Source organism: Saimiri boliviensis, chromosome 2 (assembly GCF_048565385.1).
Source record: "Saimiri boliviensis isolate mSaiBol1 chromosome 2, mSaiBol1.pri, whole genome shotgun sequence".
NCBI classification, from domain to species: Eukaryota; Metazoa; Chordata; class Mammalia; order Primates; family Cebidae; genus Saimiri; species Saimiri boliviensis.
Window position 1 is genome coordinate 112,169,687 of NC_133450.1, and position 23,271 is coordinate 112,192,957.

Sequence of the window (23,271 nt, forward strand, 5' to 3'; positions counted from 1 at the left end):
CACCTGAACATGCTTCTCCCCAGCAATCAGTGTCAGATGTGGAGTTGCTGCTGCACAGACACCAGGACTTAGAAAAGCTGCTGGCAGCCCAGGAAGAGAAGTTTGCCCAAATGCAGAGGAAGACAGAGGTGAGGAGTGCCTCGGCCAGTCGCTGAGGGCTGGTGGGGGAGCGGTCCCTCTCAGTCTGCAAGTCAGGATCTCCCAGGCCACTGAGCCCTCACCTGGCCCTGCCTCACCCAATCCTTTTCTGGGCCAGTGGCAGTGGTAGGAGCAGCATCACAGTAGACTGTGTACAAAGGGAGCCTCCAGTGTCGAGGCTGAAAGAGCTAACAAGGGAGAGGCAGGCCTCTGAGCAGGAGGGATGGGGAGGGAGAGGTAGACATGAGCCCGAGGCATGGCCCCATCTCCCTGACCTGGCTCACCTTGCCCCTCTCCCCAAGATGGAACAGGAGCTGCTGCTGCCACTGCAGGAGCTGAAACCCAGGAGCGCTGGCAGCTCACGGACATCCTTTCAGTGGAGGACCTCTGGACACCAGGGGCCAGGAGCACAGCTGGCTGAGACAAGGGGTCCACAGGTAGGTGTCCCTATGGGACTGCAGGCTCCCCAACCATGGTCTCCATGGAGCTTATGGTGGGGCTGGGGCCATCAGGGTAAGGGCCTACACCCTGGAACCAGTGCTGGGAGCCGTGGGCACAGGAGCTGAAGGTTGTTAGGAATAAAGAAGGCTGTCTTCGGCTGAACCACCCTGACCGAGATCAGCACCCAATCTTGTCTCATTTCAGAAGCGAAGGGTTGGGCCTGGCTAGTGCTTGGATGGGAAGAATAAAGAGGGCAGGGGGCAGTGGATGCCTTGCCTGCCTTCCTGAGGGTGCCGGTCCTGACATTTCAGGGCCCCATCTTGCATTTTCAGAATGCAGAGGCTAGTCCCACCATGGAGGGGTCTTTGGAGTTCAAGCAGCAGCTGCTGCCGGGTGGGAAGCAGGTAAGTGGCAAGAAATTCCTTCTGTAGGCAGCGCCCCCCTTGCAGAACACGGAGGGACTGGGAGCAGCCATCTGCGCCTGGTGCCCTCACACTGTGGATCTGGGCAGATGCTGCCCCCAACCATGTTCTCAGGGCAGTCTGGCTCCTTGGGGCCCTTCCTCACTTCTGCCCCCACCACGGAAGTGCAGGTGCTGGGATTCCTCCTAGCTGACGGCTCTTCCCCGTCTGCCGTTTGCCCTGTCAGACCCCCTCCATGGCCTCCCCTTCCCTTTAGGGACTTTGGTCCAATCCATTGCTTTTCCGGGGAGGCTCCACACACATGGTGAGGCGTGGCCAGGCCCTGGCTCTGGCTTCCCTTCTGCGCAGTGGCTCATGCGACCTTTCTGCCTCCTCTCCGTAGCCCGCCTCCAGCTCCTGGGACAGCTGCCGTGGGGCCTTGCACAGCAGCTCCCTGAGCCTGTGCCTGGATGAGAGGATGGCAGCGGAGGTACCAGGGGGCATGTGGGGTGGGGGAGATGCAGACATCAGGGTGCTGGGAGACAAGGCAGGATGGAAGGGGCCCCACGGGGAGAAGCCGAGGCGGCTGCAGTTTGCCTGTCTGTCTTCTCCTCAGAAAGTAGCTTCCATGGTCCTCCTTGACCTCACAGGAGCCCAGTGTGAGAGGCTGCGGGGCCACCATGGCAGGAAACACACTTTCTCCTTAAGGTGAGGGGAGAGACTGGACTCGGGCACGGCCCCCAGCAGCCACTGGTGCAGCACGGGCTGGAGGTGTGGGGGTCCCCGAAGGGACAGTGGAGAGTTTGACCTGTGGCTGTGTGGGTGCCAGGCTGACCAGTGGGGCAGAGATCCTGTTTGCGGCACCATCGGAAGAGCAGGCCGAGAACTGGTGGCGAGCCCTGGCCAGGGCTGCAGGTGGGCTTTGGGGGAAGGGTGTGGGGAGGGAGGCCGACTCCCCGAGCCCCTGGTGGTTGATGCATCCTTGGTAGGTTCCACAGCTAGCATCTCTAACCCCTCAGAAGTAAGTGGGATTTACTGTCTTTTCTCAGAGAACTTCAGTCCCAGAGAGGTTAAGTGACTTGCCCACGATCACACAGCTAATTAGCAGCAGCAGACATGGGGCTAGTTTTGATCCCCAGCTGTGTCCTGGTCCTGTTTTGCCCCTTTTGGTGTCTGCTGCTCTGAGGCTGACCCAAGCCCTTCCTGCCAGGATCCTCATGGACACTGTTCCTCCAGGCTCTGTCCTGTCTGCTCTGGGGGCTCCTGTAGCCTTCTAGTCCTCAGGCAGCTTGGACTGGCGCCACCCTTGAGTTGTGCAGTGAACAAGCCAGGCTGCACTCGGAGGAATATCCAGAGACAATCCCTTATGCCCCTTTATTTTGTGGTTAGTGTGCTCTGCCGAGGCTCTATGTGGACACAGTGTGTTCGGGGAATGTGTTTAGGATCCCCTGGACACTCCTCCCAAGTCTGTCTTCCCAGAAGCTCAAAGGCTCTTGAGTTGTTCCACGTTTCAGAATCCATCTGCTAAGAAAGGCTCAGCCTTTCTTAGCTTGCCTGCAGGAGTGGAAACCTGCCCATGAATGCTCAGCCCACCCTGCATCCCCACGTGAGAAGGGCCTGGCATTGCTAGGCTGCCCAAGGCCATGCTGAACCCCCAGAAGCTGGAGAAAGGAGCGGCCAGACTGGGTGGCTGCAGATGGCCTGGGTCAGGGCCAGGCTAACAGTGGTTATTCCTTTGCTTTGCAGCCGAGTCTGAGCCTGGAACTCAAAGCCAAACCTGTCAGCTCTTAGAATGAGTGTGCAGCCGAAAGGAGGCCCAGCCTGGATGTCTACGCAGGTGGGACACCTAGGGCAGGGAGCAGGGTGGGGAGCCCTGGGCTTCAGTGGCTGGCAGACGCTGCCATCTGCAGCCTGAGGTTCCACAACTCAGACTTACTGGGTTGTGGGGAAATGCCATGGGAGACCGTCAGCTGCCTCTGCCCACGCTCAGCTGTGAGAGAGGAATCCAGGCCCCAAGGCCCAAATTTCCATATAGACTTGACAACTGTCCCCTTCCCCACCCTCCACAGTGCAGAGACCCTGTAGCCAGCTGTCCGGGCATGCCCTTCCTGCTTGGCCGCTTGCATGAGGGGCAGCTCCGTTTCCCTCACCTGGAGCTGCCTGCCTGCCTGGGTTTGATTCCCAGCGGCCCACAGGCTCACTTCCCTGATTCCTTCCTCTCCAAGGCACGGTACATTGGCAGGACAACCAGACCCTGCCCCACCCTTGCTCCAACCCGTTTTCTACTGATCCTTCCCTGCGTTCCCCCATCCCCGGTACACAGCAATGGAGGACCCAGGGTGAGCATGACCCACTGCAGGCCAGGGAGGAGAGGTGAAGGCAGAGGCGGAGGAATGGGCAGGAGGCCGTTAGCTGGCTTCTCAGTCCCTCCTTGCAGATCCCAGCACCATTTTGATGCTCAACCCCCTCATCTCCTTCCCACCTCCAAACCAGAAGGGGCTTCAGGCTTTCCAGGAGAAGGGGACACCTGGGGTTAGATGAAAGCAGAGGAGGGACTGGCGACAGGACTACGTGCATGGGTCCCACACCAGGCTGAGCCTCGATATCATGTGCACCCGCACACACAGCCACGTGTCTGGAGGTGTGGCAGCCACGGCTGTGGTCCCCAGTGTACCCTTCTCCCAGTCCTGCGGGGCGTACTATGATTCAGATGTGTTGCTGACAGACCAGGCCTTGTCCTGGACTCCGCGGCTCCTGAGGCTACCCAGACAGCTATTTCTTCTGTCTAGCGCAGGGCAGAGCTGGAGCCCTGAGATGTGGAGTTGGGTTGTGAGTAGAGGCAATTCCCCCCCTCACCCCACGTCCTTACTGCAGTGCCCGTCAGCTCTGGAATCCACTCCCCCACTTGCTCTGAGGCTGGCTGGTCCAGGAGAGGGCAGGGGCACTGGTATTCAGAGATTTTGGGGGGGCCGGGCCCTACTACATTCCTTCTGTTTTCCCAACAGGTCTGATCCCTGAGGGGAACCCCAATGCAACATCAAACCTCAAGGCCAAAAGCGAGGACACGTGAGGGAACCAGAATGAGACTCGGCTACAGGCACAAGGGCTCCTTACCCGAGCTGCTGCAACCCAGGCCCCCAGGACAAGCTTCTGAAGTAGACAGGTCCTTGCTGCAGGATGAGTCACACCATGTGGCAGGAAACAGCCACTGCCTGGCTTTGCCCTGCTGTCCCTGTCTGGGTGAAGAGGAGACATCTTACGGCAGAGCAGCTGGGAAGGCCAGAGCTACCGCAGCAGAGACCCCAGGCCCAAGTGGCCTCCTCCTTGCTTGGCGGGGTGACCTGGGCAGAGAACCTGCTCTTCGGAGGAAGCCCACGCTGATGAGCGAGCTCTGTAAGGTACCTGGGGAGATGTTTTGTTCTGATACACAGCCCTTGCTCTGGATAACCAAGAGCCTAGAATGACATAGCCCTTCTCAGCAATATTAACAGATGATCTCAGATAGCGCCTCATGTTTGTATGCGTCTGTAATGTATAAAGTGCTCCATCCCACTTCGTACAACTACTCAAAGTAGCGCGGAAGGGAAAACACACACGGGTCATGGGCTTTGGGTGATTAGATGGTCAGAGAACTAAATACAGTCAGCACTGCTCTGGGCTCAGACTCTTTCTCCCACTACAAAGCTCTGGGAGTCCAAGCCCCCCTGCACCTGGAGCCCCATCCTTAGACGCTCTGGTGCACTGGGCAAGGATGGTCCCCACCTGCAACTCAGCGGACAGAGAATAAATGAGCCTGAAAGTTGGCAGGGTTGTGGGGGCAGGCCCCGGCCATCACTGGGCCCTGCGCTGCCGCCTCCGCTGCACTGCCTGGCGCAGGGCCTCCAGCAGCTGCTCCCGGTTGTTGCAGACATTGTAATGTGTCAGGTGCAGCAGTTTATCCACATCCTGCGGGCTGTAGGTCACCTTTGTGTAGTGGTAGGGAGAATCTGATGGAGACAGGTTCACCTCTCCCGAGGCTGCCTCCTCGGGTGTCCGCCGGACCCCTGTGGAGAGAGTGCAGCCTGGCAGGGGAACAGGCTCCGGGAAGGGGGAGCAGCAGGAGGGCGAGGTGACTAGAGGCTCACCAGGGGCCGAGTACTCCCGGAAGGAGTCGCTGACCAGAGGAAAGTGCAGCACAGCAGGGGCTCCAGGGTTGGAGGGGTCGGAGAAGGCGTGGCACTCCCGAGGCCGCAGCTGCTCTTCTGGGCTGGGAGAGATGGGCGGGAACGGGATCCCCTGCTTCTGGCAGAACCGGTCCAGGAGCTGCAGCTGCTGCAGGGCAGGCAGAAGGGGCGTCAGCAGAACAGGGCCCCTGGCGTCCTTGAAGCTGGGGCTGACTGAACATGAGACGCACGGGATCTGGGGCTCGAATGCCACGTCCGACTCTCCCGTGGGGCCTACAACGCCAGGCTTTGGGGCAAGACTGAGCCAGGTTGCCCCCAGCACTCCAGTTCTGACACTGGGAAGCAAAGCAGACTCGCAGGTGGGCCCAGCAGCCCAGGACTGCACCTTGAAGGTCAGTGAGGGGGGACCCAGAGCCAAGATACCAGGAAAACCTCACCAGCTTCCAGAACAGAATGAGCTCCTCTAGTGGCAAATTAACAGATTCCAGTGTCCCAATCGATCACATGCATTTACTGTCACAGCTCCTAAAGGAAGCTGGACCAGACACCAGACTCCAATCCACGCGCTTTCCATGGGGGAGGAGCCAAGAGGATGGGTGGAATCTGGGGCCTGCCACAGCGTTCCTCACCTGGAAGGCTCCGTGCAGGTTGTAGTCTAATGACAGGATGAGGTCCACATCTCGAGTGGGCTGCAGGAGGGGCGGGCAGCTGGTGTTGATGAGGTAGCCCACATCCAGCAGGCACAGGTGGGGCTCCGCGGGTGTCAGCTGGTTGGGGAGCCCATCCAGAGTGGTGGCTGGAATGTTGGGGAGCGCAGCAGTTGTCACAGACACCAAGGGCACCAAACTCCTGCTGGCACAAGCTACTCTGCTCTCCTGCTGAACCAACACCCCCCACAGCCTTGCAGGTAGGCCCTGGGTCCCCAAGAGCCCCTGCTCCAAGTAGTTTAGGGAATCGAGCTCAAAGGGCAAAGATGGGAATGGACTGTAAGGGGTGTCTGGACTGACAACTCGAGGCTCAAGACTGGAGGGAAGCAGGTACCTTTCCAGGTGGAGAAGTGAGGATGCTGAAAGTAGTCTTGGTGGAAATGGAAGCCACGCAGGAAATTATGTGTGGCCTGGGCCAGCGGGCGCCACGTCAGGAGGTCAGTGAAAAACTCAGCTATCCTGCCAGCTGTTGAGGGTGGTTCCTCTACCTTCAGAAGGGGGACCTGCTCCTTGTCTACATAGGCAAGAGAGTGGTCAACCCAGAGGGGGAGGAGCGGAGAGCCCCCCGCCCCCTGATGCGGATCCTGCTGGCTGCCCCGAGCACCTACCCCGGCTCGCCTGGTTCCTGGCCCAACGGTCCCAGAACTGGCTGGGCTCCGAGGCCCAGTATAAGCTGTCCTGGAGGTTGGCTGCATACAGGTTGCTCCAGATACCTGAAGGAGTGGCTGTGAGGGAAGAGAGCCCCGCACTCCTGTCCCACCCCCACCCTTCCCCATGGCCAGGCCTGGCCCAGGAAACGCCCCTGGACTGAAGGCCACCCTCTCACCCAGGGCTCATCTGCCCTGCACCGCCCAGCTTCTCCAGCCTGCCCAATACCCCGTACCTTCTAAGAAGCAGATGCGGGACTCAGGGAGCCTCTTCATCAGCCGCCCCATGAAGAACTCGGAGCCAAAGAGCTCGGAGGGGATGAAGGCCCCGTACTTGGGGAGGCCAACCTCATAGGGGGTGAACTCACACCATTCTGTGAGGAGAGGCCACCCCTCAGCATCATGGTCCAGAGTGCTCAGGCACCCGCACCCCAACCCTGGGCTTTGCCGAGGACCAGGAGGCCCGGGCCTTGTAGCTTGCTTGGCCTTTGAGCATAGGACCTATGGCTCCTGCCTCCTTCCCAAAGGCCTCAGGGACCCTGGTAGGGTACCAGTCTCCAGAAAGCACGGGAGCTGGCCTAAGAGAGGTGGATGTGACATCCACTTCTGCACACAGGCTCCGCCTCCCCTTGCTCCACCAACCACGAGGGCACAGGTCTCAGCTCTTGGGCCACTCACCCCCAAATTCAAAAGTGGTCAGGCTCTGCCCCTTGGTGTTGAGGGCACAGTAGATGGGCAGCGGGTTCTGGCCGTGACTCAAGGCCTCTCGCTGATCTGAAAGCTTGTGGTCATGGGGCTGGGGAGAGATGAGTGGAACCTCAAGCACCAGCTGCCTTGGTGCCTGGGGCCTTTCCCAGGCTGCTGTCCAGGGCCACGCCCTGACTCTCCCCCCAAGCCACAGACCCGTACCTCATCGTGCAGCAGCGCCTCATTGATGAGGGCCCACAGGTTGGTGAAGCAGCTTGGGTAGCCCAGGCGGGCACGCTCCGCCAGCTCCTGCTGGTACCGCTGCAGCTGGGTAGGGGCCAGCACTCCCAGCTTGCTCTTGGTCACCTGGGTCTTCAGCAACTCAGTGGGCCCTGCCAGGTCCTTCTGAGACCACTCTGGGTCCTCATAGAGGTTAGCCAAGGCCCTGGGAAAAGCCACGGCCAGGGGCCTGTCACTAAAGAACCCCATCTAGACCTCCTGTGCCCCAGGCTTCCTATGACAACAGCCTAGCAGGGACCCTCCCAGGGTCCCCTCAAGCACATTGCTCCCTGGCACATTCATTCTCCCAGACCTTCTAGTTTACTCACAGGCCTAGAAGCACCCTGTCCCCAGCACCCACTGCCACACAGGCTCCAGCATCTTCCTGTTTCCAGCTCACCAGGTGGAGCCTGAGGCCCCGGTGATGTAGGAGACGCAATCCAAGAGGCCCAGCTCCTTGAGGGCAGCCAGCTGCCCATACAGAGAAGTCATTGCCCGGATCCCACCACCAGTGGCCATAACAGCTACCACTGGGATCTGGAAAAGAAGACAGGCAGGCTTGGAGAGGGCCTAGGGATGGGGAAGGCCAAGCCACCGGAAGAGGAGGTAGCAGGTCACATGCCCCCATCTCACCCCACAGCTAAGACCTGATCATGTCTTGGGACCAGTTCTGGGTCAACCATCCCGACAATGGGATCAGAAACAGCCTCGTGAGCATCCAGTTCTAAGAGCTCCAGGAATAATGGCCCAGGCAAGGTCTGAGCCTCATCTCCTCACCCCGAGTCTGATGCTCACTTTCTGGAAGTCCCAGGGGCCACCTCAAAATTCTCCCAAATTGCTGTCACTCCCCCAGGAGAGGGCCCAGGCCCTGGTACAGCAGGCCTCATACCTGTTATTTGTCTCACTCCTCAGAACAGGACCATTCTTAAAGCCTGGGCTAGGCTGACAACGAAGAAAGGGCAGGAAAGCCAGCCCTACAAGGCAGCCCCTGTGCGGGCTCCAGGCACCGAAAGCAACACTGCCTGTACCCAGTCCCTGCTAACGCCAGACGAGAGGAAGCAGGGCAGGGACAGGCAGCTCCAGGGTTAAGCACCAGGTGCCAGGCCCAAGCAAGCCCAGGGGCTACCCCACCCAGCCCAGCCCAGCCCCCAAACCTCGTCCTCCTGCAGGTCTCCGTCCAGCTGCAGGGCCTGCTTCAAGGCTGCGGCCACCACCTGCTTCCTCATGCTCAAGAACGCCTGCTCTTCTGCACAGGGCTCAAAGCCCAGTCGCACAGCCAGCTCCTTCGGTCTGTGGGGGAAGGAAGAGACCCTGAGACAGCTCTCAGCCTTCCCCAGAGACTAGAAAGCTCGGTCAGCCTCACTGCAGCGCCCGCTGCCTTCTCTCCTCTCCCTAACACTCCTGTGGCACAAGACTCAAGTGTGACACCTGGGGAGAGTATGTCCACATGTGGACACGCTTGGGAATGCAGCAAAACAGACTGGCAGGGCATGGAATGCCACCGCCAAAAGAGGCTGCTTGGGGTCCCTGGGGCAGACAGGCCCTCACGCAGGACCCATACAATGGAGTCCCCCTCCAAATCTGGGATTCTGTCCCTCACCCATGGAGCTCACAAATGACAGGCCAGGCACGATGTCTCATGCCTATAATCCCAGCACTTTGGGAGGCCGAGGCAGGCAGATCATGAGGTCAGGTGTTCAAGACCAGCCTCGCCAACACAGTAAAACCCCATCTCTACTAAAAATAAAAAAAAATTAGCAAGCTATGGTGGTGTGGGGGGCTGCCTATAATCCCAGCTACTCAGGAGACTGACCCAGGAGAATCGATTGAACCCAGGAGGCAGAGGGTGCAGGGAGCCAAGATCACGCCGTTGCACTCTAGCCTGGGCAATACTGTGAGACTCTGACTCAAAAAAAGAAAAAGGAAAAAAAAAAAAAAAGACTACAAAGAGGGTGGACGCCAGGTGCAGCACTTGGGGAAACTAAGGCAGGCATATAACTTGAGGGCAGGAGTTCAAGACCAGCCTAGCCAACATGGGGGATCCTCATCTCTACTAAAAATATAAAAATTAGCCATGGTGGCACATGCCTGTAGTCCCAACTGAGGCAGGACAATCGCCTGAACCCGGGAGGCGGAGGCTGCAGTAAGACGAGATCGGGCCACCGCACTCCAGCCTGGGCAATAGAGACTCTGTCTCAAAAAAAATACAGGGGAGGGGGAGAAAAGAAGGACCAAGCATCCCGTCTCTGCAAGGTGAGAAGCCACTCTCCCACGACAGAGGGCCAGGGTGGGCGACGACTCTGTGAAGATCATCTAAGGTCCAGTCATAACACCTGCCACCCACAAGGGCGCAATCCCCCCTTCTCTCCCTTGCTTTTCCTGCTCTCTGTGCCTCCGACCACGGTACCATTTTCCATCCTCATCTCCCCGCATTTTCCAGCCAAACATTTATCAAGCACTCCCCGGGTGCCTGGCCCTGGGCCGACCACTCACCCCTCCGACCACAGGCTCCTCCTGGTACTCTGTGCCCCTCACTGAGCACCAGCCTGAGCCCCTTCAGAGAGCATGAGGATGAGGGACGGCTGTTTCTCCCCCGCACTCCTCCAGGCCTGCCCCAGCCCCACCACCCTGGTTGCTTCCTCAGAGCCTTGCCCAGTCCCCAGCCAGGCCACTCACCCTTCTTCTTTTTTCAGTTCCACTCTCATCAGGGGCTCCTGAAAACCATGAAGGCCCCAGTCACAAAAGTCGGCCACCTCCACCCAACTCCGATTCGCTTACCCTGACCCCATGCGCACTGCCCCAACCCTCGCCGCAGGCCAGGCCTGAAGCAGGGGTGCTCAGAGGACACTCCACCAAGAACCTGGCCCCAGCACCTGCTCGGGGCATGACCTATGGAGAGAAACAGGAAACAGGCCCATCCCTTTGTGGCTTGGGGCCCAGCCCTGTCCACGTGCCTTGCTTCCTCCTCTGGGAGGCCAGTACCTGGGACGTGGGGAAGACAAGCCTCACCAGTTGGCCAGAGGGCAGGGCACTCAGTGGCACCTTCAGTTGCTCCTCAGGAGCATCCTGCAGGGGACAAAGGACAGAGATCTAAGAATCTTTATGCTTCTGCTCCCAGCAAGGACTTCACCAACTCCCGCTGGCAGCCACAGAGGAGTGGGAAGGATGGGAAAGGCAGGCCAGCATTGGCCCACACACGCTTCCAGGGTGCCTACTCTGCCACGTGGGGCAGAGGTCGGGCTGGGAGGAGGTGAGGGAGGGAGGAAGTTCTGGGGGCCCCACATCTACCTGCAGGTGAATCCTCAGCTCCTGCTCCCAGCAGGCTGGGCAGTGGAAGTGGAAGCTGCCAGTGCCCACGGGGGCCTCCTGCGGACCCTCGCAGGACCCAGGAACCACAAGCTGAACTCTGCGCTCTGAGCCTGGAAAAAGGGACCAGAGCAGAGAGGCTGGGGACGGTGTCTCTGTCCACAGAGCCCATCTTGCTGGGAGGCCTGGAGGGCACCTCCCTCTCCCCGCTGAAATGGTCTGGCCAGGCCAGGGCTGGAAGATGGAGCCCCCACCACAGTCCGGCTGAGAAGGCCTAAGGGGAAGCTCAAGCCCCAGTGAGTCCCACATTGAATTAGCCAACCCTTAAAGGAGAAAAACAAGGGCTGAGAGCCGGGCACTGTCCCAGTGGGCTGGGGACTCACGCTTCTGGTCTCCCGTCTCCTCCAGTTGAACGTGCAAGCAGGAGAGCTCCCGGGCCTGAGGTATGAAAAAAACCTCTCAGATACTAACACCACCCCCTTTCAGGGACCCCCACCCTCCTGGCACCGTGGCTCCTGCTGGTCTATACTTCATTACCTGGGCCAAGTCACCAAGCATTTGCTTGAGATTGTACTCGCTTAACGAACTGAAATCCCAGGTCCCCAGACTCAGGCAGTGGGTGAAGTCTGAGCTTCAGGCCCAGGCAGAAACTCGAGCCACTGGCATGAAGGATTCCCGGGACCCCAGACCACCTCCGAGAGCACCGGTCACACTCACCACCAGGATGCCATTGCTGACAAGCTGCTCTGCACGGTCAGCCCTGGAAAGAGCCCCCAGACCTCCCTTAACAGGAGTCCAGGTTCTCACCCCACAGAGGCCTGGGCATACCCCAGGCACCGGCGCTGTCTTTCCCACGAGGCACTCCCACCCGAACTGCCCCAGGTCCCCAACTCACAGGCTCTGCAAGCGAAATTCAACTTCTAGGCACCCCTCGCCCTGGGAAGAGAACCAGAAGCAAGTTAGGGTCAGGAGGAGTGCGTGTATGTGAGTGAGTGGCAGAGACATGGGTGTGTACAAGGGCACGTGGAGATTTCAACCCTCTGCCTTGCCTGAGGCCTCAGTGAGAAGCTCTCGCGCCGAAACTCCCCAGCCCGCAGAGTCCCTGCATCAAACAGCACTGACAGTATAGGGTCATCTCCAGTCACCAGGTCCTGGTCAAAGACTTTCAATTCCACGACATTCTGGAAGGGGAACAGAGTGACAGGGCTGCTGGAGGGAGGGGATGGGAAGGTGAGCAGGGCAGCGGCAACGGCCGGTGGGGATGTGGGCAGAGCCGGCGCTGACAACGGGCCTACCTTGAGCTGCCGGTGGATCCGGAAGTGAAAGCTCTGGTTCCAGATGGGGCTGCTGCTGTTCTTGACCGTGCGTGTCTGCAGCCTGTGGCTGCAGGCTGTGGGCAGCCAGAGAGTCACGTAGCAATCCGAGGGGGTCACTGCGGGAAGGAGGAACAAGTGCCCAGCGGTGGCCAAGAGCCCTTCCCAGCCAGCCGCCCAGACCCCTTCCTTCCATCACCTAGAGCCCCATGTGGGGTAGGACTGAGGGGGAGGGGAAGGGGGAGCAGAGGCAGAGCCCCAGCTGCCACCTTCCACCCAGAAGCTCCTCTCAGCCTCCTCCTCTGGGCCCTGCCCACCACCTCCCCACCACCCCCAAATCCAGCCACAGCACCTCGTCCTCAGGTGTACACTCACCTAGGTCCTTCGAGGGCAGGCGATGGGCCTGCAGGACACGCACCGTGAGCAGGCAGGTCCTGGACACCTCTGCCTGCAGAGGCAGGAGAGGGAGACTGGCTACAGGCTGATGAAGCCAAGGGTGACAGGGCTGCAAGGGAGGCTGGGGCAATCCTTCAAGGCCTAATCCTGAACCCCAGGCCTGTCTTCCACCCCATCAGACTCCTCAATCGACAAGAGGAGACATGATATCTCCATCAAGACGCCTGCCAGCACTTACACAACGCTCTGCCCCGGCTCTGGGCCAAGGGCTTTGCATACATTAACTCATCCATTACACAGCCACCCTATGTGCTGGCACTATTACGATGACCCACTCCACCAGGGAACTGAGGCACAGGGAAGCAGTCACTTGCCTGAGGTCCAGAACTGGGATTGGAGCCCAGGCAGGCTAACTCCAGATTACGTCCTACACGGACCTGCTTCCACCCCACATCCCCAGCCCACACCCCAGCTAAGCGGCTTCCAGGCCGGTCTCAGGTGGCATGGGACATAAACCATGGAGGCAGGGGAAGTGGCGTGTCAGGGCCTTCGGCCCCCAGCGGAGCTGTTCTCTTACCCTCCCTCCACCCCACTCAGAAGTGCACCCTGGAAACTCGAGGGCTCTCTCCTGGGCAGGAGCAGTGGTTTCTAGCTCAGACCCCGTACAGGCTGTCACATCCTCCAGGTCCTGCCAGGTCAGGCTGAAAATGTTACCTCGATAACTCCCTCCCAACCCATCCCCCTGGTTTGGGGAATGCAGCCTGGCAGGTGGGCCAGGACCAGGGAAGCCTGTGCCAACTCTTCCTCTCAGCCTTCTGCCTGCCTCCACAAGGGCCCTAATGGGTCAAGCCCAGGGAGCAACCAGGTCTGGGGCAGTGCTAGAGAGCCTCATCCAGCAGGGTCAGCCCAGGGCCCTCACATTCCAGGCAACCGAGTCAGGAGCACAGAGCAGCCACTTCCTTCCAGGGCCTCAGGATGGCAGCTGGGAGCCTCTGAGTTTCCAGGGCCCAAATCCATGGTGCCAGGGACCTCTGCTGGGAGGCCGTTCCCAGAGCAGAAAAAACTCAAGATGGATCCATCATCCCCAGGCTGCCTCCTCCCCGGGCTTCTGCCCACTGCTCTGGTCTTGTGGCCAACAAACTCCCCTCCTGACACCTGAAGACCACAGCTCCCATAAGAAACACATTAACCAGGCCCCAGAGAGAGGCCAGGGGTCAGAATAAGAGCCCAGTGCCCTGCAGGCCTTACCAGAGCCATGAGACTGAGTCCTCAGAAGCAGGAATGATGCGGCAGCAGCCACAGGATCAAGGACTGTCGGCTTGCTAACCCAGAGCCGGGGAGGTGATGTCCCAACTGGTCCCAAGTCCCTCCCACCCCCCGGCCTCTGCTCCACCCAAGCTCTACACCCACTCCTGATCAGTCACCTGTCCAGGAAATGAGGCACCTTAAATCTGTACTCGAGCTTCCGACACCTGTGTGGGACTTCCCAGCCATCACCACCTGGGCCTGCACAACCCGGCCCTGAACTCCCAGCTCTGTAATCCCAGCCCTGCTGTAGGGGAGGGCTGCTCCCCACAGAGCTTGCCGCCAGGAGCTAAGCAGAAGAAAATCAGGAGTGAGCCCAGAACAGCAACCAAGAAAAGAGTGGAGTGTCCTGGTGCAGGCCTTTCGCAACTCTGGCGCCTGCTGGACAGGAATGCCCAGTCTTGACTGCAGGGCTCCACCGATCTGGGATGAGCACCCGGGCACCCTTACGACAGGCAGGGGAGTGGCTGTCACATCAAACAGCCCTTCAGAGTCGGGCGCTGCGCAGCCTCCACCCTGGAGCTGGGTGCTGCGTGGCTAGGGATGAGGCCTGTGGGTTGGCACTTGGGCAGGGGGTTCTGTCTCCAGGGTATGGTTTGTGGGAGGGTCAGAGTGTGGACACCAACTCCTTCCTCAGAGGGGCCGTCTCTAGAGAGGCGGGAGTTTCTGTCCCCATCCTGCCTGTGCCTATTATGGGAAAAACAGGGGTTATCCCCAGGGCACCAGGTCCCACCTGCTGCCCCTGAATGTGGGGAGGGCAGTAAACCCGAGCAAAGCTAGGAATAGCTCTTGAAGCCCTGGGCCAGAGAGCCACAGGATCAAGATCTGCTTGCTTATCCAAGGGAGGGGCTGCGGTGGCTGTGGTGGAGAGCAGGCCTTGGACAGCTGACGGCTCTTCGGGCCCAGGCCAGGATCCAGCCCTCACCCGCGTGAAGATCACTCTGAAGTTTTTACCTGAACCTTCAGGCCCTCCCTCAACCACAGAAGCCAACTTCAAAAGGGAGGATCAGAACATCCGACTCACAGCTACCTTTTATTCAACAAGTGCTGTGTGCCAGCCCCATGCTGGTGCTCACAGACATCATCTCCAAGCCCACAACAGCCCTGAAAGGCAGAGCCACTATTATCAGTTCACTGAAGAACGCCACTATCCTGAGACGCAGTGACTTGCCCAACATCACACAGCACTGATGGAGGTGCCGCTGCACCTAAGCCCTGCTCCGCTCCCCACTGCCTATGTGGCAAAGTCCCGAGAGCCCTCACCCAGACCTGCCTGGCACCTCGGGTCCTCCTGACCACATTCCAAGATCCTCCAAAGTTGACCCCAAGCCACGCTGCACCCTGGGCCAGTGGCCAGCATGCACGCTCCAGGCTGTTTCGAGAATTGACCCGGCCAGGAGGGACAGGCCCCTTCCCCCGAGGCGTGCTTGGCTGTGTTCACCAGGGCTCCATCAGTTGAGGCCTGAAGCCTTGGTGAGGGAGTCGAGGAGCTGGAAGTAACTATACTTGAAGTCGTAGTCCATGTCGTACCAGAAATTCACTATGGGGAGAATGAGCATGAAGGTCCCTCTTCTGACCTGGAGCCTCCCAAACCTCCCCCTAGAGGCCCTGATGGACCTTGGCAGAACCTGCCCCTCACCTGCGATGCAGCCATGCGACTGCTGGACGTGGTGGAACCACAGAGCCGGCAGATAGAGCATCTCACCGGCCCGCACTGTGCAGCGAAGGGCCTGGGCCTGACTGTAACTCGGGTACCGGGCTAGGTCTGGTGCCAAGGGGTCCAGTGGGATCCAGGGGACCTGGAACACGCGAGATGCCAGGGAGCAGCACCCCCAGACCTCCCAGACTTCAGGCTGTGTCCCTTCCCAAGGTCAACATCACAAATGCTGCTTGGCTCAGCACTTAGGGACTTAGTCCCTCAGACTTAGGGACTTTTCAGATCAAGATGCCACCTCCCCAGATCTTTCATGTCTGCTCCTCAGGGCCAGCCTTCTGCCCTTCTCCCTCCCTTGAGCCCAGAAACAGGACAGGCACCTTCTCCATGGCTTCTTCATCTACCACCTTAAAGGCGCCCTCTTCGGTTAGCTGGTAGGTTGCCGGCGTGTACAGCTCTAGAGCCCAAGGGAGAGGGGTATGGGGGAACTGCACACAGCCTGGATCTTGCCAGACTCTCCTCCACCCCAGCCAGCCCTGGGCAGGAGCGGGAGGATCAGGGGCACTGGTGCAGTGGGGATGCCACAGGCACACCTCGGGCCTGGGAACTGGCCTCCCGGGCTCTCGCTGCCTCTCTCCCTCTTGGGCCAGTGGTCCCCCAACCCTACACGCCACACCCCCTACCATAGGGGATGAAGGGCCGGTCACTGGGCGGATGTAAAAGGAAATGCTTCTCTCCTGAGACCACACAGTAGAGGTTCTCATAGTGGTCCTTGTGCACTGCCAACAGAAAGAAGGCCCACGGGGCTCAGAGCCCTGTACCCCAAGATGGCCTATGACAAAAGAGAAGAGCGCACAGAATCAGTGGGCAGGACAAGATGCCAGGGCTCCCGTATTCTGGAACTCCACCCACCTGGGACTTGATGCTTGCCAGGCCCTAGACTCCTCTCCACCAAGAGGGGAAGTTCTCCTATACTCACCCCTGCCCCTGCTGGCCTTCAGGGAGCTTTCTTTGGGTCTAGAATAAACAGTACACCCACCCCCAATGCCATGGGTCCATTCCCCCACCTCAGCTGTCAGGGGAAACCCTCTGTGGTGCCTGAGTCCTAGAAGCCAAAAGAAATCTTAGAGACAGTCAGCCCAACCTCCGCCAGGCCCAATCTTCCACTCCTGGCCTCGTCTTCCCTCCCTCTGCCCACACCTGCTCCTTCCTCGCCTTTGTATTCCCCTTACACCTACAGGAAGTCACCGCAGCTGCCTCCCCCAGCCAGAAGTTCACAGCATCGGGCATCTTTCCTGCAGGACAGAGGCAGACAGCAATTTAGGAAGGCCAGGCTGGGGAAAGCTGCCATCCAGTGATGCTAAAACCAAAACCTGGGTGAGCGCAGAAGAATCCCAAGAAACAGGGTCGGGAAGAAGAGGCAGAGGTTGGGAAAGCTTGGGAAAGGGGCCTTCCCTCCCCCGGGGCAGAAGAAAGGACAACAATCTTCAGTAGTTCATCTATGATTAAGTCAGGCCTGGGAATGTGAGTATTTAGTGAGCTGCACCTGGCGCTGACATGACCAAGCCTGTAGGCCAAGTCATCACCTAAGTGACCACCCCGCCTCCACTCACCCAGGGCTTCGGAGGCCCAGGGCACATGGGATTCCAGATCAGGCAGCAGCTGGGCCAGCTCGGTGGGCAGATTGGAGCACTGCTTCTGCACATAAAGGACTCCCGGGTGCTGGGCACGGTCCTCCAGCACATCTACCACAAAGCTCAGGGGCAGGCGGCGTTCAGCTGGCATCACGAAGCGGTCCCCTCTCACAGCATCCGCGTAACCGTCTGGGGTGACAGCCACACTGACCTCCGTGGAGCCCACTGTGGCTCTAGAGGAAGACACACTCAGCCCATGCTCTAATGCCAGTAATCACTGCTCACGCCCCACCCCAGGGCAGCTCCCACCTGAAATAGGGGAGGGACCACTTCTGCAGGGCCGGCCAGTGCTGCAGAGCGTTGCGGATGATGCACGGCCTGTTAGGGCAGACCCAGTCCCGGTAGAAGCAGAGCGGAGTTGGGGGCTCATCCAGGTAGGGCACAGCAAGAGGCACACTGAGCTCTGAGAGAAACAGGACAGCGGATGGAGAGGCTGAAATCAGCAGCACCCCGTCCCTGTCCAAGAGATGCCTTCCCTGGAAGGGCTATGCTGTGTCACTGGGAAATGCCCACTGCTGACCAAAGGACCCTGGACAACCAGGAATAGATGAGGAAGAAAAATGAAGGCAGAAAGCACCATGCACGCACACCAGCACAGGCCCGGACCATGCACAGGGCCAGGGACTACTGCCCAGCCCATAACCCAAATCCCCTGTGTGGCTGTATCTGTGCCTACACTATGGACCCTCCACCTTCCCACCCTGGAGAGGCCAGCCTCCTAACACCTACCAGGAATATAGTGGACTCAGGAGCTCTAGAATGAGTAACGCTGAGGCCCCCAGGCCACGGGTTGGTCTGAGTTGGGTGTGGCTCTGGAAAACCCACTTCAACAGTGATTATTTACTGAGCACCTAGAATGTGCTCAGCACTTGGCTTGGCCATCTAGGGTTATCAGGGATGACACAATCATCATCTTAGGAAATTTACAACCTTCTCACCGGGAAGACTACCTACCAGCCGACACCAATGGAGAAATGGAAGGGCTTGGCTGTGGTTTGGGTCCCGCTGAACTGCATCACCATCTCCAGACCCCCAGGGCCACCACGTGCACTTCAGCAGGCTGTGCAGTGTGCCACCACCCCGCAGGGGTCTACAGTGGCCCTGCATCACCTCTAATAAAAACCTCCTCTTTTTGACTCGGCTTTCTCCTTCGCTCCTGTCACCCTACTGGTTGGCTATAAGTCCTGTTGATTCTGTCTGTGTCTCTCAAACCCGCCTGCTTCTTCTCTCCTCTGGTGGCATCCACATTCCAGCTACCTCCTTTGGGTCGTCACTCAAATTGATAAGGCTTCCTTCTCTAACTATACTTTCTAAATTTATGATCTGTCCCCCCAATCTTTATACCCCTTTGCCTATTTTATTTTTCTCCTTAGTCTTCATCACCATCTAACGTGCTATATGTTTTAGGGCTGGGCACGGCGGCTCATGTCTGTAATCCCAGCACTTTGGGAGGCAGAGGCAGGAGAACTGCTGAGGCTGGGAGTTCGAGACCAGCCTTGGCCACATAGTGAGGCCCATCTCAACAAAAAATTTAAAAATCAGCTAGACATGGTGGCATGCACCTATACTCCTAGGTATGCTAGAGGCTGAAGCAGGAGGATCACTTGTCTCCAATAGCTGGAGGCTGCACTGAGCTATCATCATGCCACTGCACTCCTGCCTGTGTGACAAAGCAAGACCTTATCTCAAAAAAACATATGACATATTTCACTTACATTAGCTGTTTATCATTCTATCACCCTTCCTAGAATGTAAGCTCCACAACGGTAAAGATACTCGTCTTGTGCAGTGATGCACCCCTGGGACCTAGAACAGTACCGAGCACACAGCAGATGCTCAGCAAAGATGTGCTTCATGTTGAACGAAAGTCTCCATCATCAGCCAGGCGCGGTGGCTCACGCCTGTAATCCCAACACTTTGGGAGGCCGAGGCGGGCAGATCACGAGGTCAAGAGATCAAGATCATCCTGGCCAACATGGTGAAACCCCGTCTCTACTAAAAAAATACAAAAATCAGCTGGACATGGTGGTACGCGCCTATAGTCCCAGTTACTCGGGAGGCTGAGGCAGGAGAATTGCTGGAACCCAGGAGGCAGAGGTTGCAGTGAGCTGAGATCGCGCCACTGCATTCCAGCCTGGCGCCTGGCAACAGAGCAAGACTCTGTCTCCAAAGAAAAATAATAATAAAGTCTCCAGCATCCTGGCTGATGGCTGCAGCACTGAACTAGCTGGTTTCTCTGACTTAATACCACTCCCTCTCAAAGGGTTAATCACCACAGCCCCAGTCATCTTCTGAAAATAGTCTCATCTTGTCGTACCTCTAGTAACGAATGCCTGGATGGCTTACCGCTGCTCCTTAGAGAATGCAGCCTGCCTTGGCACGAATGATCAGGCCCGACCTCCTCTTCTAATCTGATTTCCTGCTGTCTCATGCCTGCCCTTGCCACACACCCTTTATTCAGGTGGTGCCTGACTTTGTTCCAGCTGCTCATTCAGACTGGAATGTCTTTCTGCTGGTTTTTTATAAAGTATACAGGGCTTCACTTTGCTACACTCGTGCTCCAGGTCAAGCCAGAAGGCCCTGGTCTCCATTTGGTAGTTACCAAACCCTGCTCCAAACGGTCCTGGCAGTGATGTTCACCTCGGAGGTTAGGCTCCATCTCTCATGGCCACACCATGTCAGTCAGCTATACTTTGTGATCTGTTGGAAAGTGAATGTTCTTAAACGAAAAATTGGAGCTGAGTGAGAAGACCCCAGTGGGCCCAGGAATCCAAGAAAGAGCTGGCACGCCTGCTTGTTTCTCTGGCTAGGGTACCTCCTCTCTGCAGGCAGGTTGTTCTGTCATCTCTCCAGCTCTAAGCAGACTGGGTAGTTCCTCCCTGCAGCTGGTCATCATGCAGACTCTTCTGGTCTGGCTGAGTCTGGGGCTTTTTATCCGCCTCAGAGGGGAGGAAGTACATGCTGATTGGTCCATGGGCAGCCATGAGCCAGCTGGAAAAAGTACAAGTTCCCATGCCAGTGGGTGGGACCAGTAGCCCAGCCCCCAGGCTTCAGGCCTTCTCTGGCTTGAAGGTGGGGCTGCACCCAGGACCTGGCCCCTTCTACCCAGGAACCTGTCTGTCTCTTGCCACCATTCATGGCACCCAGGCTGTTTGTGCCAAGGAGTGCCTGCAGGTGAACATCGAGCTGCCCTCAGCCCCTCCTGGCCTCTTCCCCATGCTCATTGGTGCCCAAAGTCCGAAGGGGGCCAAGGTGGCAGGGGGCTGGTGTGTCAGCGCTGCCCTGAGCCTTTACACACACGGCCAGGTTGCAACAGCACCCAGGCTTGGCCTCAACTTTGCTTTGCGATCTCATCAAGTGCTGACAGTGGAGAGAAGCCAGGCAGCAGGACCAGGCACTTCTGAGCCTGCAGTAGCAAGAACGGGCCTTCCTGGGCCCCCAAGACTGCAGAGACGCCTGGGTCCACAGCTGCACCCTGGGAGGCTGCAGCTGCGTCTGGGAGGGTGGGGCTCCTGCCTCCCAGGAGCACAGGTGTGCCTGCGTTGCAGCCCTGGCTTGGGTGGCTGCAATTGTGCCTAGGGAGCTCCCACTCCACCAACTTAGAAGGGGCGGGGTTCCCATTTGTCCCCAGCTCCCGCTAGCTCTGTGGAGCACGCAGTCACAGCTGCACCTCCTTTTTGCATTTTTCCCCCACGGAGTCGGGGGCCGCAGCGCCGGCAAGGTCCAAGTTGCACGGCAACACCGGCCAACCTCACACTAATGAACGTGAAGCTCCTGGGGCTGGCCCTACAAGTCCCAGCTGCACCGTTGGCTAGGTGCTCACTCGCAGGCTTCTGGGATGCGGCAGGGAGCAAGGTTGAGGCTGCAGCAGAGGCTGTGGGCTTGGGAGCAGATCCTGCCTGGCCATTTGAGGGCGAGGGTGGTGCAGTCAGCTGCCTCAGGGATGCAGGGCACAGGTAACCCACCACTGCCACCGCTGCTACCACACCCGCTTCTGCTGCCCCACTTGTGCCTCTCCGCTGCAGCCAGCGTGATGACAGCATCTGTCCCAGACTGGCCGCCGCTGCCATCAAAACTACTGGACTAATCATCTTGCCTCAGCCTCCTGAATAGGTGGAACTACAGGAATATGCCACCACACCAATTTAAAAAATGTTTTTTAGTGATGGTGTCTATGTTGCCCAGGCTGGTCGTGAACTCCAGGCCTCAAGAGATATATTCCCACAGTGCTAGGATTATAGGTGTGAGCACTGCACATAGCCGGGGATTCTGAAAATACATGGAAACTGCCATTTTCTCACCCTTTGGATTTCTGCAATTAGGAATTTCTGTTTTACTTGCTCACCATTTCCTTTAGAGAATGGTTGCTTTTCTGTCCTGGGGCTTCAAAGTGAGAAAATTTCAAAAGGGATCCAAAAAATTCCTTTGATCCCATAACTCTGCTAAGAACTTAACTAACAAGGCATGGAGCAATGGCTTATGCCTGTAATCCCAACACTTTGGAACGCTGAGGTGCCAAGAATTGCTTAAGCCCAGGAGATTAAGGCCAGCCTTGTCTCTACTAAAATTCAAAAACATTAGCCAGGCATGGTAGTGCATGCCTGTAGTCTCAGCTACTCCCAGGGGCTGAAGCAGGAGCATCTCCTGAACCTGGAAGGTGGAGGTGCAGTGAGCTACGACCATGCCACTGCACTCCAGCCTGAGTGACAGAGCAAGACCCTGTCTCAAAATAAATAAATACATATAAACAATTTAACCAACCAAAATACTCACACATGTACACAAAGACCCTGCTCCTGCAGACTGGCTTCCTGTTTCCTGAACACACCAGGTGCATTCCCACTGAGGGCTTTGCCTGCACTTACCTTCTAACCACCTTCTGCTGTAAATGTACTCAGGACACCTGTGGTTAATTGGCCACCTTCTCACTTAGAATGTAAAATACGAAAACAGATATTTGTTTTGTTCAATGATTTATCTCAAACACAATGAACAGACCTGCCACACAGATATTGAGTAAGCATTTGTTAAATTGACACTCAAAAGTATTTCTTGCAGAATTATTGAAAACAAGAGATTAGAAATGACCTAATTGACTAAATGAATACAGCGCTAGCACAAAGATGTGAAAAAGACTGAGGTAGAAAAATGTTCAATGATCTCCAAGATACATGGTGAAGTAGAGTGTGTTTAGCAGGCTACTACTGTATAAAAAGGAGAGAAAAAAAGTCATGTGTGCAAGGATATAAACCAGGCGTCCCCAAACTGCGGCCCCCTGAGGCCATTTATCCGGCCCCCCCGCTGCACCTCAGGAAGCGGCACCTCTTTCATTGGTGGTCAGTGAGAGGAGCCCAGCATGTGGCGGCCCTCCAACGGTCTGAGGGACAGTGAACTGGCCCCCTGTGTAAAAAGTTTGGGGACGCGTGATACAGTCTTTCTGGACCAATGCAAACTGGGGCCGGGAGGGAACCTTGCCTCATTTACATTGCATACCCATATGTTACATACCCATTACATACACGTGCCTGTGTTGCTGTTCTGTGCTAAGAAATCACTTTAAAAAGGAGGGAAGAGAGGAAGAAAAAATTTAAAAAGCGGGGGGAGAGCCAAGGACCATTTGTCAGTCTGCAATCCTCCTAAAGTGTGACAGTGGACTTGGGGGCGGAGGTGGGGCACGTGGGGGAAGAATCCGACCACCACATGTGTGCCTTTGATGAGCTTTCAAAACAGGTAACAGCCAACTGTCCACGAAACAAAGGACTCGGCCACGACCATGGACAAGGCGGCACCGGGCCTTCGGAATAACGTAAACAGAGTCACCCGAAGCCACGAGAGTGCGCGAACACGGGAGGAGGAAAGCGGGCTGCGACACAAGAGTAACCTGGCGGGGCCTTAGGCCAGTCGCACACAAGACGTTCCAAGACCCCCATCAGCGGCAACTCAGGGCCCCTCCCGGGTTCGGAGGTCACTGCAACTTCTGGGAGAGCCTACTCACCCCTTGCAGCGGCCGGGAATTCTCGTAACTCCTTCCGCACGGCTTCCAAAGCCGCCTCCACCATCGCTGCGCAAGCGCCGACGCCGGCGCGAAACCCCGCCTCTCCCTGACGCCCTCGCCGCAGGCCCCGCCCCCCGGGGCATCC

At 57.8% G+C, this 23,271-nt stretch overlaps 3 protein-coding genes across 13 annotated transcripts in view; 1 reads left to right on the forward strand and 2 right to left on the reverse strand.

Annotated features, from left to right (window-relative positions):
- SPTBN5 (spectrin beta, non-erythrocytic 5) overlaps positions 1-4,050 on the forward strand; it is a 46,326-nt gene extending 42,276 nt beyond the window's left edge. Inside the window, 9 exon segments of the mRNA XM_074389931.1 lie at positions 24-128; positions 441-575; positions 912-983; positions 1,384-1,470; positions 1,597-1,688; positions 1,810-1,895; positions 2,463-2,469; positions 2,732-2,817; positions 3,986-4,050. Coding sequence (XP_074246032.1) covers positions 24-128; positions 441-575; positions 912-983; positions 1,384-1,470; positions 1,597-1,688; positions 1,810-1,895; positions 2,463-2,469; positions 2,732-2,817; positions 3,986-4,050 — 735 coding nt within the window.
- Positions 4,051-4,489: 439 nt separating this feature from the next.
- PLA2G4B (phospholipase A2 group IVB) lies at positions 4,490-14,698 on the reverse strand. Of its 5 annotated transcripts, none has more exons than XM_074394030.1 (21): positions 13,727-14,698; positions 12,458-12,530; positions 12,065-12,201; positions 11,819-11,950; positions 11,665-11,705; positions 11,487-11,529; positions 11,153-11,207; positions 10,752-10,882; positions 10,446-10,529; positions 10,140-10,177; positions 9,552-9,653; positions 8,618-8,753; positions 7,864-8,000; positions 7,407-7,629; positions 7,176-7,293; positions 6,734-6,871; positions 6,459-6,563; positions 6,185-6,364; positions 5,773-5,939; positions 5,105-5,291; positions 4,490-5,023 (listed from the first exon to the last, which is right to left on the reverse strand). In XM_074394030.1, exons 1-21 carry the CDS (start codon positions 13,733-13,735, stop codon positions 4,812-4,814), a joined length of 2,448 nt encoding a protein of 815 aa, XP_074250131.1. In that variant the 5' UTR covers positions 13,736-14,698; the 3' UTR covers positions 4,490-4,811. The 5 variants fall into 5 exon arrangements, with proteins under 5 accessions (XP_074250131.1, XP_074250130.1, XP_074250129.1 ...); XM_074394029.1 differs by having other exon boundaries at positions 5,105-5,288; positions 9,552-9,637; positions 10,418-10,529; XM_074394028.1 differs by having other exon boundaries at positions 9,552-9,637; positions 10,418-10,529.
- Positions 14,699-14,803: 105 nt separating this feature from the next.
- Positions 14,804-23,228, reverse strand: JMJD7 (jumonji domain containing 7). Of its 7 annotated transcripts, XM_074394033.1 has the most exons (9): positions 19,947-23,203; positions 19,772-19,831; positions 17,381-17,534; positions 17,051-17,304; positions 16,676-16,732; positions 16,121-16,216; positions 15,818-15,894; positions 15,423-15,582; positions 14,804-15,323 (listed from the first exon to the last, which is right to left on the reverse strand). In XM_074394033.1, the coding sequence occupies exons 2-9, from the start codon at positions 19,788-19,790 to the stop codon at positions 15,235-15,237; spliced, it is 906 nt and encodes a 301-aa protein (XP_074250134.1). In that variant the 5' UTR covers positions 19,791-19,831; positions 19,947-23,203; the 3' UTR covers positions 14,804-15,234. The 7 variants fall into 7 exon arrangements, with proteins under 7 accessions (XP_074250134.1, XP_010344497.1, XP_074250137.1 ...); XM_010346195.3 differs by lacking the exon at positions 19,772-19,831 and having other exon boundaries at positions 23,127-23,228; XM_074394036.1 differs by having other exon boundaries at positions 17,051-17,296; positions 17,381-19,831.
- Between the last annotated feature and the right edge of the window lie 43 nt (positions 23,229-23,271).